This window comes from Ceratotherium simum, chromosome 3, assembly GCF_057802395.1.
Source record: "Ceratotherium simum simum isolate JZ-2026a chromosome 3, ASM5780239v1, whole genome shotgun sequence".
In the NCBI taxonomy this organism is placed as follows: Eukaryota; Metazoa; Chordata; class Mammalia; order Perissodactyla; family Rhinocerotidae; genus Ceratotherium; species Ceratotherium simum.
In genome coordinates this window covers 51,708,087-51,721,109 of record NC_141902.1, presented here as the reverse complement: position 1 = coordinate 51,721,109, position 13,023 = coordinate 51,708,087, and the positions used below count along the sequence as shown (strand labels likewise).

The 13,023-nt window shown below is 41.1% G+C and overlaps 1 protein-coding gene across 12 annotated transcripts in view; it reads right to left on the bottom strand.

Moving 5' to 3' along the window:
- The window catches only part of TCF12 (transcription factor 12), a 373,333-nt gene extending 360,928 nt beyond the window's left edge, over nucleotides 1-12,405 (bottom strand). For 5 of the 12 annotated variants that reach the window (XM_087427651.1, XM_087427653.1, XM_087427664.1 and 2 more), the window contains exons 1-3: nucleotides 12,118-12,404; nucleotides 11,059-11,155; nucleotides 9,916-9,988 (exon numbers count right to left, since the gene is read on the bottom strand). In XM_087427651.1, the coding sequence (XP_087283777.1) occupies nucleotides 9,916-9,988; nucleotides 11,059-11,133 (148 nt within the window). In that variant the 5' untranslated portion in view covers nucleotides 11,134-11,155; nucleotides 12,118-12,404. Of the gene's footprint in view, nucleotides 1-9,915; nucleotides 9,989-11,058; nucleotides 11,156-12,117 lie in introns of all 12 variants that reach the window. The other 7 variants (XM_087427672.1, XM_087427677.1, XM_014780752.2 and 4 more) reach the window with 4 other exon arrangements.
- Between the last annotated feature and the right edge of the window lie 618 nt (nucleotides 12,406-13,023).

Genomic DNA, 13,023 nt, shown 5'->3' with positions numbered 1-13,023 from the left:
AAACCTTTTACTTATCCCCAACAACCTCAAAACATATGCCTCGAGGACTGAGAAGCTGGATGACTGCAGTTCCCTCCTAGCAGGGATCCCTGTGGTGCCCCCCCACCACTCACAACTCCTGCTGAGAGCAGCAGCCCATGGGCTCACTGTTTGGAGTTGTGTGATCATATTAAGTTCAACCTGTGTTCTCTACATTAACCACCAATGAAGTGGTGGAATAGTAATCATGAGTTGATCCTGCTCATTTTAAAGCCTCACAATAGCTTACTAGCAAAACCACCAGAAGAAAATAAACCAACAACTTTTGAGGGAGGCTGCCTCCAGAGAGACCTTCTTTGGGTAACTGGAATAATCTTTCAAATTCAGAGAACTCTCAGTTCAAATTCAGGCACTTTCCTAACACCTAAAACAGATGCCACAAAATGACATCTTGGGCCAACCTTCTCTATTTTCAATAACCAAAAACATGGTAAAGTATGGTTATTTTAAAAAAAAAAGCTAATATTTTCTGTCCTGCACCTTATCTCAAATTGTTTTATTATTTTATTTGGAAGGTTTCATCCCTGAGTCACTACCCAACGCAATAAAAATTAGTAACCAATCCCTAATCTGTTTTCATTTCTGTGTGATCTTTAAATGTCATCTTTAAGTCCCCAGTCAGCTTACAGTAGCTTGGATGACTCACCATGGTCTTTATGAGAGCACATTTTTAACCTGGAACACATGAGAGCACATTTTAAACATGGAACAAAAAACCAAAGCTCTCTCTATAAAAATATATGTTTTCTTCTCAAGTCACGGGTATGTTAAGAAATTACAGGATGATCTGGCTGGAAACAGAAAACAGAGGTTCAAACGACAGTTACATTAGTAACAAATCTCTTTGTGCTTCAGTTTATGGAATAACAATCTTCTCTCTACCAAAACCATTTTCCCCCAACGTAATGATACTTTTCCAGAGACTTCTGCGGGAGCAAGAAAAGATCCAAGAATAGACAGAGACAGCTGAAGACTATGCTCTAGAGCTGGGCTCCTCCCTCAGGAAAGGATAGCATAGGCCTGCATCCCACTCCACCCTGGCCCCTAACCCCAAAGGTACAAAGCAAAACAGGAAGACGACGATGCCTTAAACTAAACCCGACGCATCTTCCTAGAACTTCAGTTTAGGAATCATTACTCAACGATTAACTAAAATATATTTATATTACAACAAATAGTGTTTGTGCTAGGGAGCAGAAAGCGAAATGCACATGACTTTTTAAGACAAGATTTCTTCAGCTCACTTGTAATGTGTTGCTTCACTCTACCAAGGGAGTTTATGTTCCTTCTCCTCTGCCATTAAGAAAAAAAGTGGAGAAGCTCTACCCTAGACACTCTTAACACTCTCTCCAACCTGTCTCCCAGCTACTCTATCCTCTCAGGTCACATAATTTTTATTTTATTTATTTATTTATTTATTTATTTAGACTACAACTCAATTCAGAAAGAATTTCAAGTAGCTAGAGAGAGAATATGGAGAAAATACTACATCCAAGTGGCAATGCCTAATAAGCATGGAAGAGGGTTTTCAAAACGTGTCCACATTTCTGTTCACCACCTGCACTATACAATATCTAGTCTACAAAACAACAGTATTAAGAAGAAATCAACTCCAAAAAAAAAATGGTAAGGTTCTTAGGTACCTGACGACCTTTCAAAACTACTCTTCTGCCTGACTTCTTCTTAGACTTTTAACAATATATATCATTTTATGGCACTAAAAAGCAACTTTGATTAGTTGCCCTTGGGGCATTTTCCCACCCCACCACCAGCACCACAAAACATCTCATTTTATCCAACGTAAAATGAGATAATGCCCATAAATTGCTTAGCATAGTGCCTAGCATATAATAATAGTTCAATAAACACTGGCTATAATACTAGTTATAATATTACTAATAATTATTATCATTACTATTACTTAAGAGGGTGCCACAATAATAATGGCACCATTTTTGAACCTGCTGTGTGGCAGGCAATATATATAGAAAATCTTATTTGATCCTCACAAGGATTCTGAAAGTAGATATTATTATTCACTTTTCACAAAGGAGAAAACTATGCTCAGACCATTTAAATGACTTGCCTAGGGCCACTCAGCTAATAAGTCGCAAAGTACTGGTTCCAATCCAGTTGTCTGGCTCCTGAGCCCAATTCTTCCCACTACACTAAACTGCCTCTTTTATAAAAAGTCAAGAATTCAAGGGCTCTCTCACTGATAGACTCCAATTAGCTTCTACTCTATTTCAATAAGCACAGGTCAAAGAATAACAGGAATTCCCACCAGTCACTGTACAACCCATTTAAATACAATACAAATCTGCACCAAATGTCACCTTACACTCCATTCAAATACTAATAAAAATTTGTATTTTACATTAAATAATCAACTAAAATCACTAATTTTAATATGTCTAACTCCACCATTAATGTCAATCCTTGGCCTGATAATTTATCTCCCTCTGAGTTTCTTTCCCTAAGGGTATTCATTCACTCACTTGGCTTTAATTCTAACTTATAGGCACAAAAAACAAAATCCACATCTCCTATCAAAGGAAATCGAAGTGTGGATAAAAATGTATGTATGTACAAAAAGGTGTTCACTATCACATTTTTATAATAACAAAAAGCAGGGGCCAGCCCGGTGGCGCAAGCGGTTAAGTGCGCACGTTCCGCTGCGGCAGCCCGGGGTTCGCCGGTTCGGATCCCGGGTGCGCACCGACGCACCGCTTGTTAAGCCATGCTGTGGCGGCGTCCCATATAAAGTAGAGGAAGATGGGCATGGATGTTAGCCCAGGGCCAGTCTTCCTCAGCGAAAAAGAGGAGGCTTGGCATTGGATGTTAGCTCAGGGCTGGTCCTCCTCACAAAAAAAAAAAAAAAAATAACAAAAAGCAAATTAACAAACAAAACCCTAAATGTCAAGCAGTAGGAGAGCTGATTTGACAAGTTATGCTGTAACCACCCATGTAATACCATACAACAATTTTAAACCAAGTTTATAAAGAATCTTTAAGAACATAAGAAAATGCTCATAATATTAAGTGAAATAAAAAATCAGAACATAAAATGAAACCATCACTAAGCTCTCAACTTTGCAAACATAGGACTAACAGGAAAAAAGACTAAAAGGAAATAAATCAAAACATAATTTTCTCTGGATAGTGAAATAATGGGGATTTTTTTGTTGCTTGTTGCTTCTTCTATTCTCCAATTTCTTTTCAATGATGACTACATATTAATTTTATAGGCAGAAAAGAATTGTTTTTTGTTGTTTTTCTTGTCACTAACACCTTTAACTCATCTCCCAGTACTCTTCTCTCATAAATCCCCAAATTAGCCAGAAGAGTCCCAGGTCAGGTGAAATTTAAAATGCTCAAAACAACTCAGCATCTCCCAGCACTAATGTCCTCCAATTATGCCAGAACTGCAACCTTAAGTCATTTCTCTTACCCACAGAAATCCAATCCTTGGAATTCTGTCAATCCTTTTCTTCTGGTATTTCTCCTTCCTACTTTCTATACTAACTCCAAGTCCAAGCCTTCACCAGCTCATCCTTAGATTATTAGCACAATGGCCTCCTGAATAAATGAATGCTTTCCTTACTCTACGGCCTCACTGCTAACAATTTACTCCACCACAGCTCACCGTGTGCCAGGTGGAGCTTCACCTGTATTAACTCAGTTAACATTCATAACAACTCTACAAGGATAGCTATTACTATTAGTCTTATTTTACGGATTAAGACACAGGAGCACAGAGAAGTTAAGTCATTTACCCTGGAAAAGCCAGTTAGTAAGTGGCAATGATTGGATTTGAACCCATGCAGTCTGGCTCCAGATAACAGTATATAAATATTAGCTCCGCCAGGAGTGCAGGAGTGGTGATCAATAAAAAACAGCTTCTCTGTCCCTGAACTGTATAGGCCCTTGCAGCAAGACAAATTCCCATTTCCGGGTCTCTTTTCAAGCTATTCCACATCTGGGAGGCCAGTTCTTCTCTTCCCTAATTCATTTTCCATATCTCCTTCAAAAGTCAAGTCTAAATTCAACATCTCTGAGTTTTTCTTAAGCCAGTTCCCTGACTCCTCAGCACATTGTTATTTTTATGAACTCAATTTAAACTACATTAATGTGCAGTTGTTGACATTTTTTATGTTACAGAAGATTATCTACCTCACAATTTTACATTTTATCTTCCTATGTAGATAATGAAATGCCTCCACTTTTTTTGGTCTATGTCCCTCTCCATTTCTCATCTTCCCAAAAGCTACTGGAATAGCAAGCTGCACAAAGTAGGTACTAAATAAATATGATTAACTGATAAATCTGAGATAAATATGGCTCAACTATTTAACAAAGCATAAAGTCATTCATTAGTCTTTTGAACTGATATATTTAAATGTTTGTCTTATTTTATTTCCAAAACGCAAAAGCATTTAGATTTGTAATTTCAACATTCTCATCCAAAAAAATATAATCACGTGATACCCAAAAGCAGTCCTATTAAACGATTTTTTACAAAAGGTATCCCACACACTGTCCAGAAATAGCCTTTTTTTTTTTTTCCAGGAGATCCTTTCTAATAGTACTACTTTACTCTCTTATGGCAAGAGTTATCCAAGACTTTGACAACACTAAATAGGCAGCAACACACCAGGCATGATAACTGTTCAAGAAAAGACAAGACCATCTGGCTTTAATAAGAGGTTATTCTAGAGGCCGACCCAGTGGCGTAGTGGTTAAGTTCGCACTCTCTGCTTCGGCGGCCCAGAGTTCGCCAGTTCAGGTCCTGGGCGCAGACTTACACACTGTTCATCCAGACATGCTGAGGCATCATCCCATATAGAAGATTTAGAAAGAAGTACAACTAGGATACACAACTATGCACTGGGGTTGGGGGGGGGAGGAGATTATTCTAAATGGCCCCATTAAATCTAAAATGTGAAAACAACTGTGTTTAGGGCCGGCCCTGTGGCTTGGTGGTTAAGTGCGCGCGCTGCGATGCTGGTGGCCCGGGTTCGGATCCCGGGTGCGCATCGAGGCACCACTTCTCCGTTCATCCTGAGGCCGAGTCCCACATACAGCAACTAGAAGGATGTGCAGCTACGACACACAACTATCCACTGGGGCTTTGGGGGGAAAAATAAAAATAAATAAAATCTTTAAAAAAAAAGAAAACAACTGTGTTTATATTTAAGATTTGAGTACCTTCATCTCTATCTTCCTATTCCAAGAGAATTATTTAAAAATTCAAAGAAAAAGATATACCAAAAGATAGCCTAAAAGACAGAAAGTTGAATTTGTATTTAAAATGTTAATGGAAACAGATAAAAATAATTATTAATTATAGGTATGCCTCATTGTAAATAAGAAACAAGTCTCTAAAATATTGTGATCTAATCAAATTGTTTTTCAAGTTCATTATAAACCATAACTACTTATAGGAACACTACAGGAACTATTCTGAAAAGCATACAATACTCACAGTTATAAGCTTGTCTCTTATTTTTTGGTGTCTAAGTTTGTATTTTCATATACAGATTTTCTTTAAGTCTTTTACTACTTTTTACCTTAAATAAGCCACTTAACAGCAGACCGTATTTATCCTAAAATATAGTATTTTTCCTCACATGCCTGTTGACTCCAGTTACTCTCATTCATCACTACGGCTTGCTGGAAGCAAATGTCTAACATGGTTCAGTTACTCAAATAACTGCACTAAATTTGAACAAGTGTGTTTTACTACAACACTATAGACATTATAAATTTCAACGCTGATAGGTACACAATATGAACCAAATCCTACTCACAACCTTAAAATAACTTAAGTGAGAAGGCCAAATCTAGTTTCCCCTCTATTTAAAATTACCATTCCTACATATACTACAGTTCAGTCAAAAAACGCACCAGTAAAATTTTGGTTTTCTCTTTCTTGATAAATTCAAATAATGCTACAGCAATTTGAAAAGCTTACGCCATGTTTAATAGGGTGAGTAGGTATTTACTAATCTTACTATGGATTTCTTTTTTAATTACTTGAGAAGTAGATGCAGTTATAAAAGGGAAACACCAGGAATCCTTGTGGTGATAGAACTGTTTTTGTGTCTTGACTCTATCACTGTCAATAATCTAGCTGTGATATCGTACTACAGTTTTTGCAAGATGTTGCCATTGTGGGAAACGTGGCAATGTGTACATGGGATCTCTATATTGTTTCTCACAACTGCATATGAATCCACAATTATCTCAAAACAAAAAGTTTAATAAAAAAAATTACTGAAGAGCAATTTAATGAGAATTCATTTTTCTGGCCCTATATCAATATTTTCAAAAAGCCTATATGTACATATGAAAAATTTCTCCCGCCCAAAATTAATCTGTAACTGAAGAATGAAAAACTGTACTTTCAAAAATTAAGAGCTAGAAAATAGTTCTTACAATTATTTCCAAAAATCTTGGGCAAGAAGAAATCTATAGTGTTACACAAGTCTGATTTCAATAAGGCAAAGAAAGCCTTACTTGGCAGTTAAAATAACTTTCTAGATAGAAATATCATAGACAGACAGACTCAATATTTACAGATGGTTTACAAAATAAATATACCCCACTGTCTTCCAACATCTCTTATTATTTGGATTCAAAAACTAACAAAGGAAATTTTTCAGATATCATGTAAACATTTAAACTACTAAAAATTAAACTTGATATTGCAGTTTAAGTTCTATACACTCAAATCCTGAAGTTGGAGGGGACAGCAGATTTAAACACCTGACTATTTCCACTTTGTCAATCCTTTCAACAAGCTTTCCTCGTATACGCTGCCCTAACACAGTGCCACACCTTTAACTCCTACACACAGAAACACCTCTCTCAAGGTCACTGTAAGAACATCTCACAGACTCTATAATACCAAGCAGACAAATTCAGTCTTATCATAATGCAAAGAAAATTAACAACTTGATAAAGAAATGGCATTATAACAGACTCCTCAAGATAAATAATAACAATAAATACACATTCATCTTTTCCAGTGACTTTTGATGAAGTGTCAGCTATCATACGAGTTATCTGTTTTGCTTTAGAAATACAAGAAAAAAATAACACCATGTACTATGGCATATATCCTATGCTTTCAGGTAAAAAAAATTCTAAAAATGCTACATATTATTTCAAAAAAATCCCACTGTGAAATTAAGTCATCCTCCAAAAGGACAAATAATCAAGAAAGAAAATTATATTGAACAATTCTAGTTTTCATGAGGCAAAAGGCTTGGGATGTTACAAATGTTACTCCAAAGACAAGAAAACTCTAATCTTTAAGTCAGCTCTTCAGAAGAGTCAGATCTTTAGCTCCTCATATGCTGCAAATAAACAGGCTTTAGGACATATTACATACCCTTCGAAATCAGGACGGATTATTCAAATATCAATAAAGCATATGAATAAAATAATATTGTATATCAATTTCTTTCAGACATTTCCATGAAGATTAGAAATGGTTAAGATACAGGAAAACTGTATCTACCAGTACACTTTGATATAAAATATCATTGAGGCCACTTTCCCTTCCTCAAAATGTAAATCCACTCACTAATTATTAAAAGTCACAGCTCTTTTTAAATTATAATTTTTTTCTGGAATTTAAAACAAACCACACAAAAATATTACTATGTCCATTGAATACAGTTGTTTAAGTTCAACATTTCAATGGATAAATAATAAATCAGTTTTTTTTTTTTTTTTTAAGATTTTATTTATTTTATTTTTTCCCCCCAAAGCCCCAGTAGATAGCTGTATGTCATAGCTGCACATCCTTCTAGTTGCTGCATGTGGGACTCGGCCTCAGGATGGACGGAGAAGTGGTGCCTCGATGCGCACCCGGGATCCGAACCCGGGTCACCAGCATTGCAGCACGCGCACTTAACCACCAAGCCACAGGGCCGGCCCCATAAAGCAGTTTTAAAACTAAAAATTTCCTACTCCAAAGAATCAAATACTATGATCACTTCTACCATGCGGAAAAATAGTTTTTTCCTTTGTATAAAGCAAGGTACAGAAAGAAGGACTCACAACTGCTCCAACGCCATGCCTGTAATACACACCAAGTTCACACACACTTTCTAATTTCACAGACTACATGAATTATACCTTCTTAATTTTAAAATGTGAAAAAACATAACTGCCCTTATTCTAAAATCAGAAAGTATTTCTAATAGCAAGTTTCTGAAGTTCATGTCCTTGATATCAATGAATGTCAGGTAAATATATTTTCCACAATTCAAGCTGGAACTAACAGGCTGAAACAGCAATATCACTACTCACCTAATGAAATATGCTAAGCATCTACTATGTATTAGACAAAGAAAATTTGCAAGTTCCCGAGAATGAATTATTAGTTGCAAAAATTGAGATGTAATCAAAAATAGTAGTAAAGAAAGGGAATATAGCCTTCTTCTATATTAACTAGTAATTTTCTTCCCTCTCCCCTAAAAAAGTGACAATTTTCAAATGATTACCAATAAATAGGAGGTGGGAAAAGAGTTGGGGTTTGGCTGACATTTTATGACATCCTTTTGATTAAGGACAATATTACCCTTTAGGATACTTAAAATCCAAAATGCTTTCACTTTACTTATTTGAGATGTTAAACAGCATGCTATATTTTCCCCATAAGCTGCAATTTTATCATTAAAAATGTATTTCAGTAAATTAAATTAGTGTATGATTTTTAAATAGAAACATTTTTTAAACGTAAAGTGGTATAAAGTGTTAAACTGGTTATGAAATTAACCATCTTTTCTGATTATTTGCTCTTACAATATCTCAAGAAATCAACTATCATTTTACTAGGAGAAATAAGAAGCACTGGTCAAAGAGGAATTACTGAGTTTTAGCCCAGAGATTTGACAGCTGGTTTTCTTAAGATGATGCTGTCGTGGCTTTAGTTATTTATTGTCATCTGCGAACCCTAAGGAGTAAATTTAAGTTAAACAGAAAATTATAGCTTTGTACTCTAGAATGGTCCTTGCTTCTGGAATGTTTATTTTTTAAAATCATGAGTTTACTAAGTTAGGAAAACAAAAAATATATATTTAAGAAATATATATATATGTTAACAATGGAGCAGAGTAGTTATAAATTTACAGAAAGTAAATTTAAAGATGTCAGCACTAATGTAGGAATAGGAATCTAATTTAACTTACTCTAAACATTATCCTAATATAACCTGATTATAGGACAGAATTCAGTCATCTAATAGGTGTCATTTGAAAATAAACCCAACTATCCATTTATTTGTAACATTTATTCCATTAACATTTTAAATAACTGTCCACAAAATTAATAATCTGCTCCAGACTTCCAAGAGAACGTCCATCTTTAAAAATAAATGTCTTACTAATTATTGCTTGACTCAATTCTACTTTTCATATGTATATATTAAATAATATTCTTTTACCAGTTCTTTAGAATCCAAGGGTTTAATAATGCTAATGGGCAGAAATTTTAGCAAAATTTAGAAATACACATATTTAAATACACATTTTTAAAAAAAGACCACACATGGACCACAGAGCATTTTCTTCTGGTACTTTTCTAAATATAGGGACGTGATATAATCCCTTGTACTCAAACAAGGCAATTTTCAATTTAAAAATTCATAGAATAGAGAACAATTTTAAATCCATATTGAAATTCTTATAGAAATGTCAACAGATCATTAGGGCAACAGCCCTCATTTGGGGCATGTTTTTGTTTATAATTTTAACGGGACACTAAAGAATAGTATGAAGAAAGATATTAAGATACTTTATATTTTTCTACTAAAATGTATCACAACACCAAAATATGAATTTCTGATTTTAGACACCATCTTACCTGATCCACTGAACTGACTGCTTCCCAGTGTCGTTGGTCTGGTTTTCCCACTATTAACAGGTGGGGAAAACATCTGCAAAATAACCCAAATGTATCTGTTAATCCTGAAATTCTTCTAGACTCCTTGCAAACAAAAGTTCACCTGGAGTCATCAGTTAGTTATTATATTTCAGAGGGAAGTTAAAATAAAATTGGAGATATACATTCAGACCCAGAAGGGCAGATACATTGAATGATACTGGATTTCCTAAAACTACTTGGAAATACTGGTTATGTTCTGTTCTGAAAACCCAGTCACATACATGAGAGATTCTAACATCATTAAGTTTAAATGGTAAACTTTTCTCTATGATCTTCACTTCAGAACTAACTGAAATCTCATTACATTTACATTACAATTTAATAAACACAGTCAGAATCATATCCAGTGAAACTACTACATACAGTAAGGATCCCTTATAACACAGTTTTATAAAGTAGGTATTGGTCCTGTCTCCCAACAGCAGTTAATAAAGGAATTCAACCCATTAGAAATAAGGGCAGTGGGTGCTTTGGTTTCAGCTGGTATTTTTAAGCCACTCAATTATTTGCCATGTTAAAAATTTTAAAAATATATATACACATACATACTCTTCATATATACATATATATCTACACACACCTAAGTATTTATGTATCTTAAAAGAGCTCAGCCCAAAAGGCTGGAAATTCTAGCCTGGCTAGAACTGACTGGCTTTCTTGTAACTGACATCTTTCAGGTACCATAAACTGGATCACATCTTGGAAAGGGAAATGCTTAGAAGTGTTGAAGAAAAAATAATTTTCTTTTTTCATATAAAGTTCAAAATCCCTCATAATCATCAGGGTCAGAGGGTGACTCAACCAAACTCATGATTACATTGTTCTCCTTTTAACTGGTTAAATCAAATGACCCCTCTGGCACTAAAGTTTTAAATCCGCAAGTCTAGACATTACATCAAAGTTCAGGTGTCCAACTTGGGGGAGCTGGACTCCAGCCCTGAGAACTACTGCTCAAAGCAGATGGAGTTCACGCTACCTAGTCTCCACGTCGCTTCCCCCCACCCCTTTCTTTTTCTGTAAACCTCAGCAGAACCCCCAAGATGCCGCGGAAAGCTCTCATACCGCACTGAAGTCCAGCAGGTCGCTCAGCTCCTTGTCGGTCCCTATAGCGGCCATGCGCTGCTGCTGGGGATTCATCTTCGGCCACTTCTAGCAGGTCCTAAGGCAGAGGAAACAGGCTCAGCAAGAGACCACCGAGGCCCCAAGTGTGGGAGGAGATGGAGAGGGGGGTCGGGAGAGAGGAAGAGAGCCGGGCTGACTTCTAACACTCCCCTCGTTCCCACCGCCGCGCGGGCAGGGGGCAGGAGAGCCCGGCGCCCGCGCCGGCTCCGTGAATCCACGCGTCCTTGCTCGGCGCGGCCCGGGAGCGACGCGGCGGCTCCCGCAACTCGCCGCCTCTCCCGCAAGTTTCCGAGCCCGACGCGGCCCCCTCCCCCGCGCCGCCGCCTGGTGCCGTGCGCGCGGGGCCCGGCCGGGGCGGGGGTCTCGAGGGGCGGGGTGAGGGGCGATTGGGCGTCCAGCGAGCGGAGCGGCGGCGAGGGGAGATGCGAAGTGACTCACTGGCTCGGCAACAATAGAACTGACAAGTTGCAGGGAACGCGCCGCTCGCAGGGCCGCGTCTGCGGCCGCCACCGCCCGGACGTCCGCGGCGGGCCCGGAGGGTCGGAAAGCACCCTCCGCGCGTCCGAGGGGCGTTTTGAAAAAGAAAACAGAAACACCGACAACTAGTCTCGCTCGCGCCCGGCGTCCTCCTCCCCGGGCTCGGCCTCCTCCCACTTCGCTGCCGTGCCCGCGGACGGCCGGCCCCGGACCTGCCGAACAATGAGCCTAGCTCGGCGGCCGAAGCAGCCCGCTCTCCCGCGCTCACCCGGAGCCCGAGCCGAGCGCCGAGCGTGGCGCGCAGGCCGAGCGCGCCGCCCGCGGGCCTGGCCGCCCGCGACTCTCGCCTCCGCCCCCACTCCGCTCCCCAACTTGGAGGGGACCCGGGCTCGCCTCTGTACAAAGGGGCGCGGAGTTGGGGCGCGGGCCGGGGGCGCCTCTGCCCCGGCAGGGGCGCGGCGGCGCCCCGCAGCCCCCAGCCCGGCCACGGCGTCCCCCTCCCGCTCGCCTGCCCGCAATTACCTGCCGCCCCGTCTCCGCATCCAACCACCCCGATTAAAGTTCACTTTGGCCGGGAGAGCGGGCTCGGGCTTCCCCTTGCACCGCCCGGCGGCTCGGCTCACTTTGCCCCGCGCGAGCTCTCGGATCCGGGCGGGAGAGGCGGCTCTCGGGCCTGGCCGCCCCTTCCTCCCGGGGCGGGCTGGCGGTCCCCCCGAATAGAAGTTGTGGGTCTCCTCAGGCGGACATTTTTTTCGCTGGGGCGGCCTCAGCACCGCGCTCGGCTCGGCTCCGGATCCCTCCGCGCCGGGAAGAGCCCCGGGTTAACCCCTTCGTCCCCGGCCCGCTCCCGCCGCCTGCGCCGAGGAAGTGGGGCCAGCGGAGGGGGCGGGGAGGAGCCGGCGGGAACGGGGAGGGGCCGCAGCGCGGCCGGTGGACAAAGCCTACGGTGGGGTGAGGCGGGCCGGAGTTGGGGCGGGCGAGGAGGGGCGGGAGACGCGCGCAAGCACCCCGCGAAGCAGGGCCGGGCCGCCCGCCGAGGACGCCTTGTCCGGGCCCCCGGGGTCCGGGCGGCGGGCACGGTGGCGCCTCCTCCGGCTCGTCCGGCTCCTGCCTCGGGCCCCGAAGCGGAGCGGCGGAGACGCAGCTGCGGGCGCATCTGGCCCCGCTGCCCAGGCCACCCAGCCCGAGGCTGCAGAGACCTGAAGGCTGCCGTTTTCGAGCAAGCCACGCCGGACGCCGCGCTCGGCCGGGACCGGAGGTTCCAGCCCCTGGAGGCTGCTCAGCACTCGGCATGGAATGCGCTCGGCATGGAATATGCGTGCATGGAGAAGGGAGACCTGGCCGCCTGGGTCCGCTCTTGGAGTAGGTGCGCTTGGTCAGATTCGTTGCTGACTGGAATGCAGAAGGAGCAAAACCTCCCTCAGATCA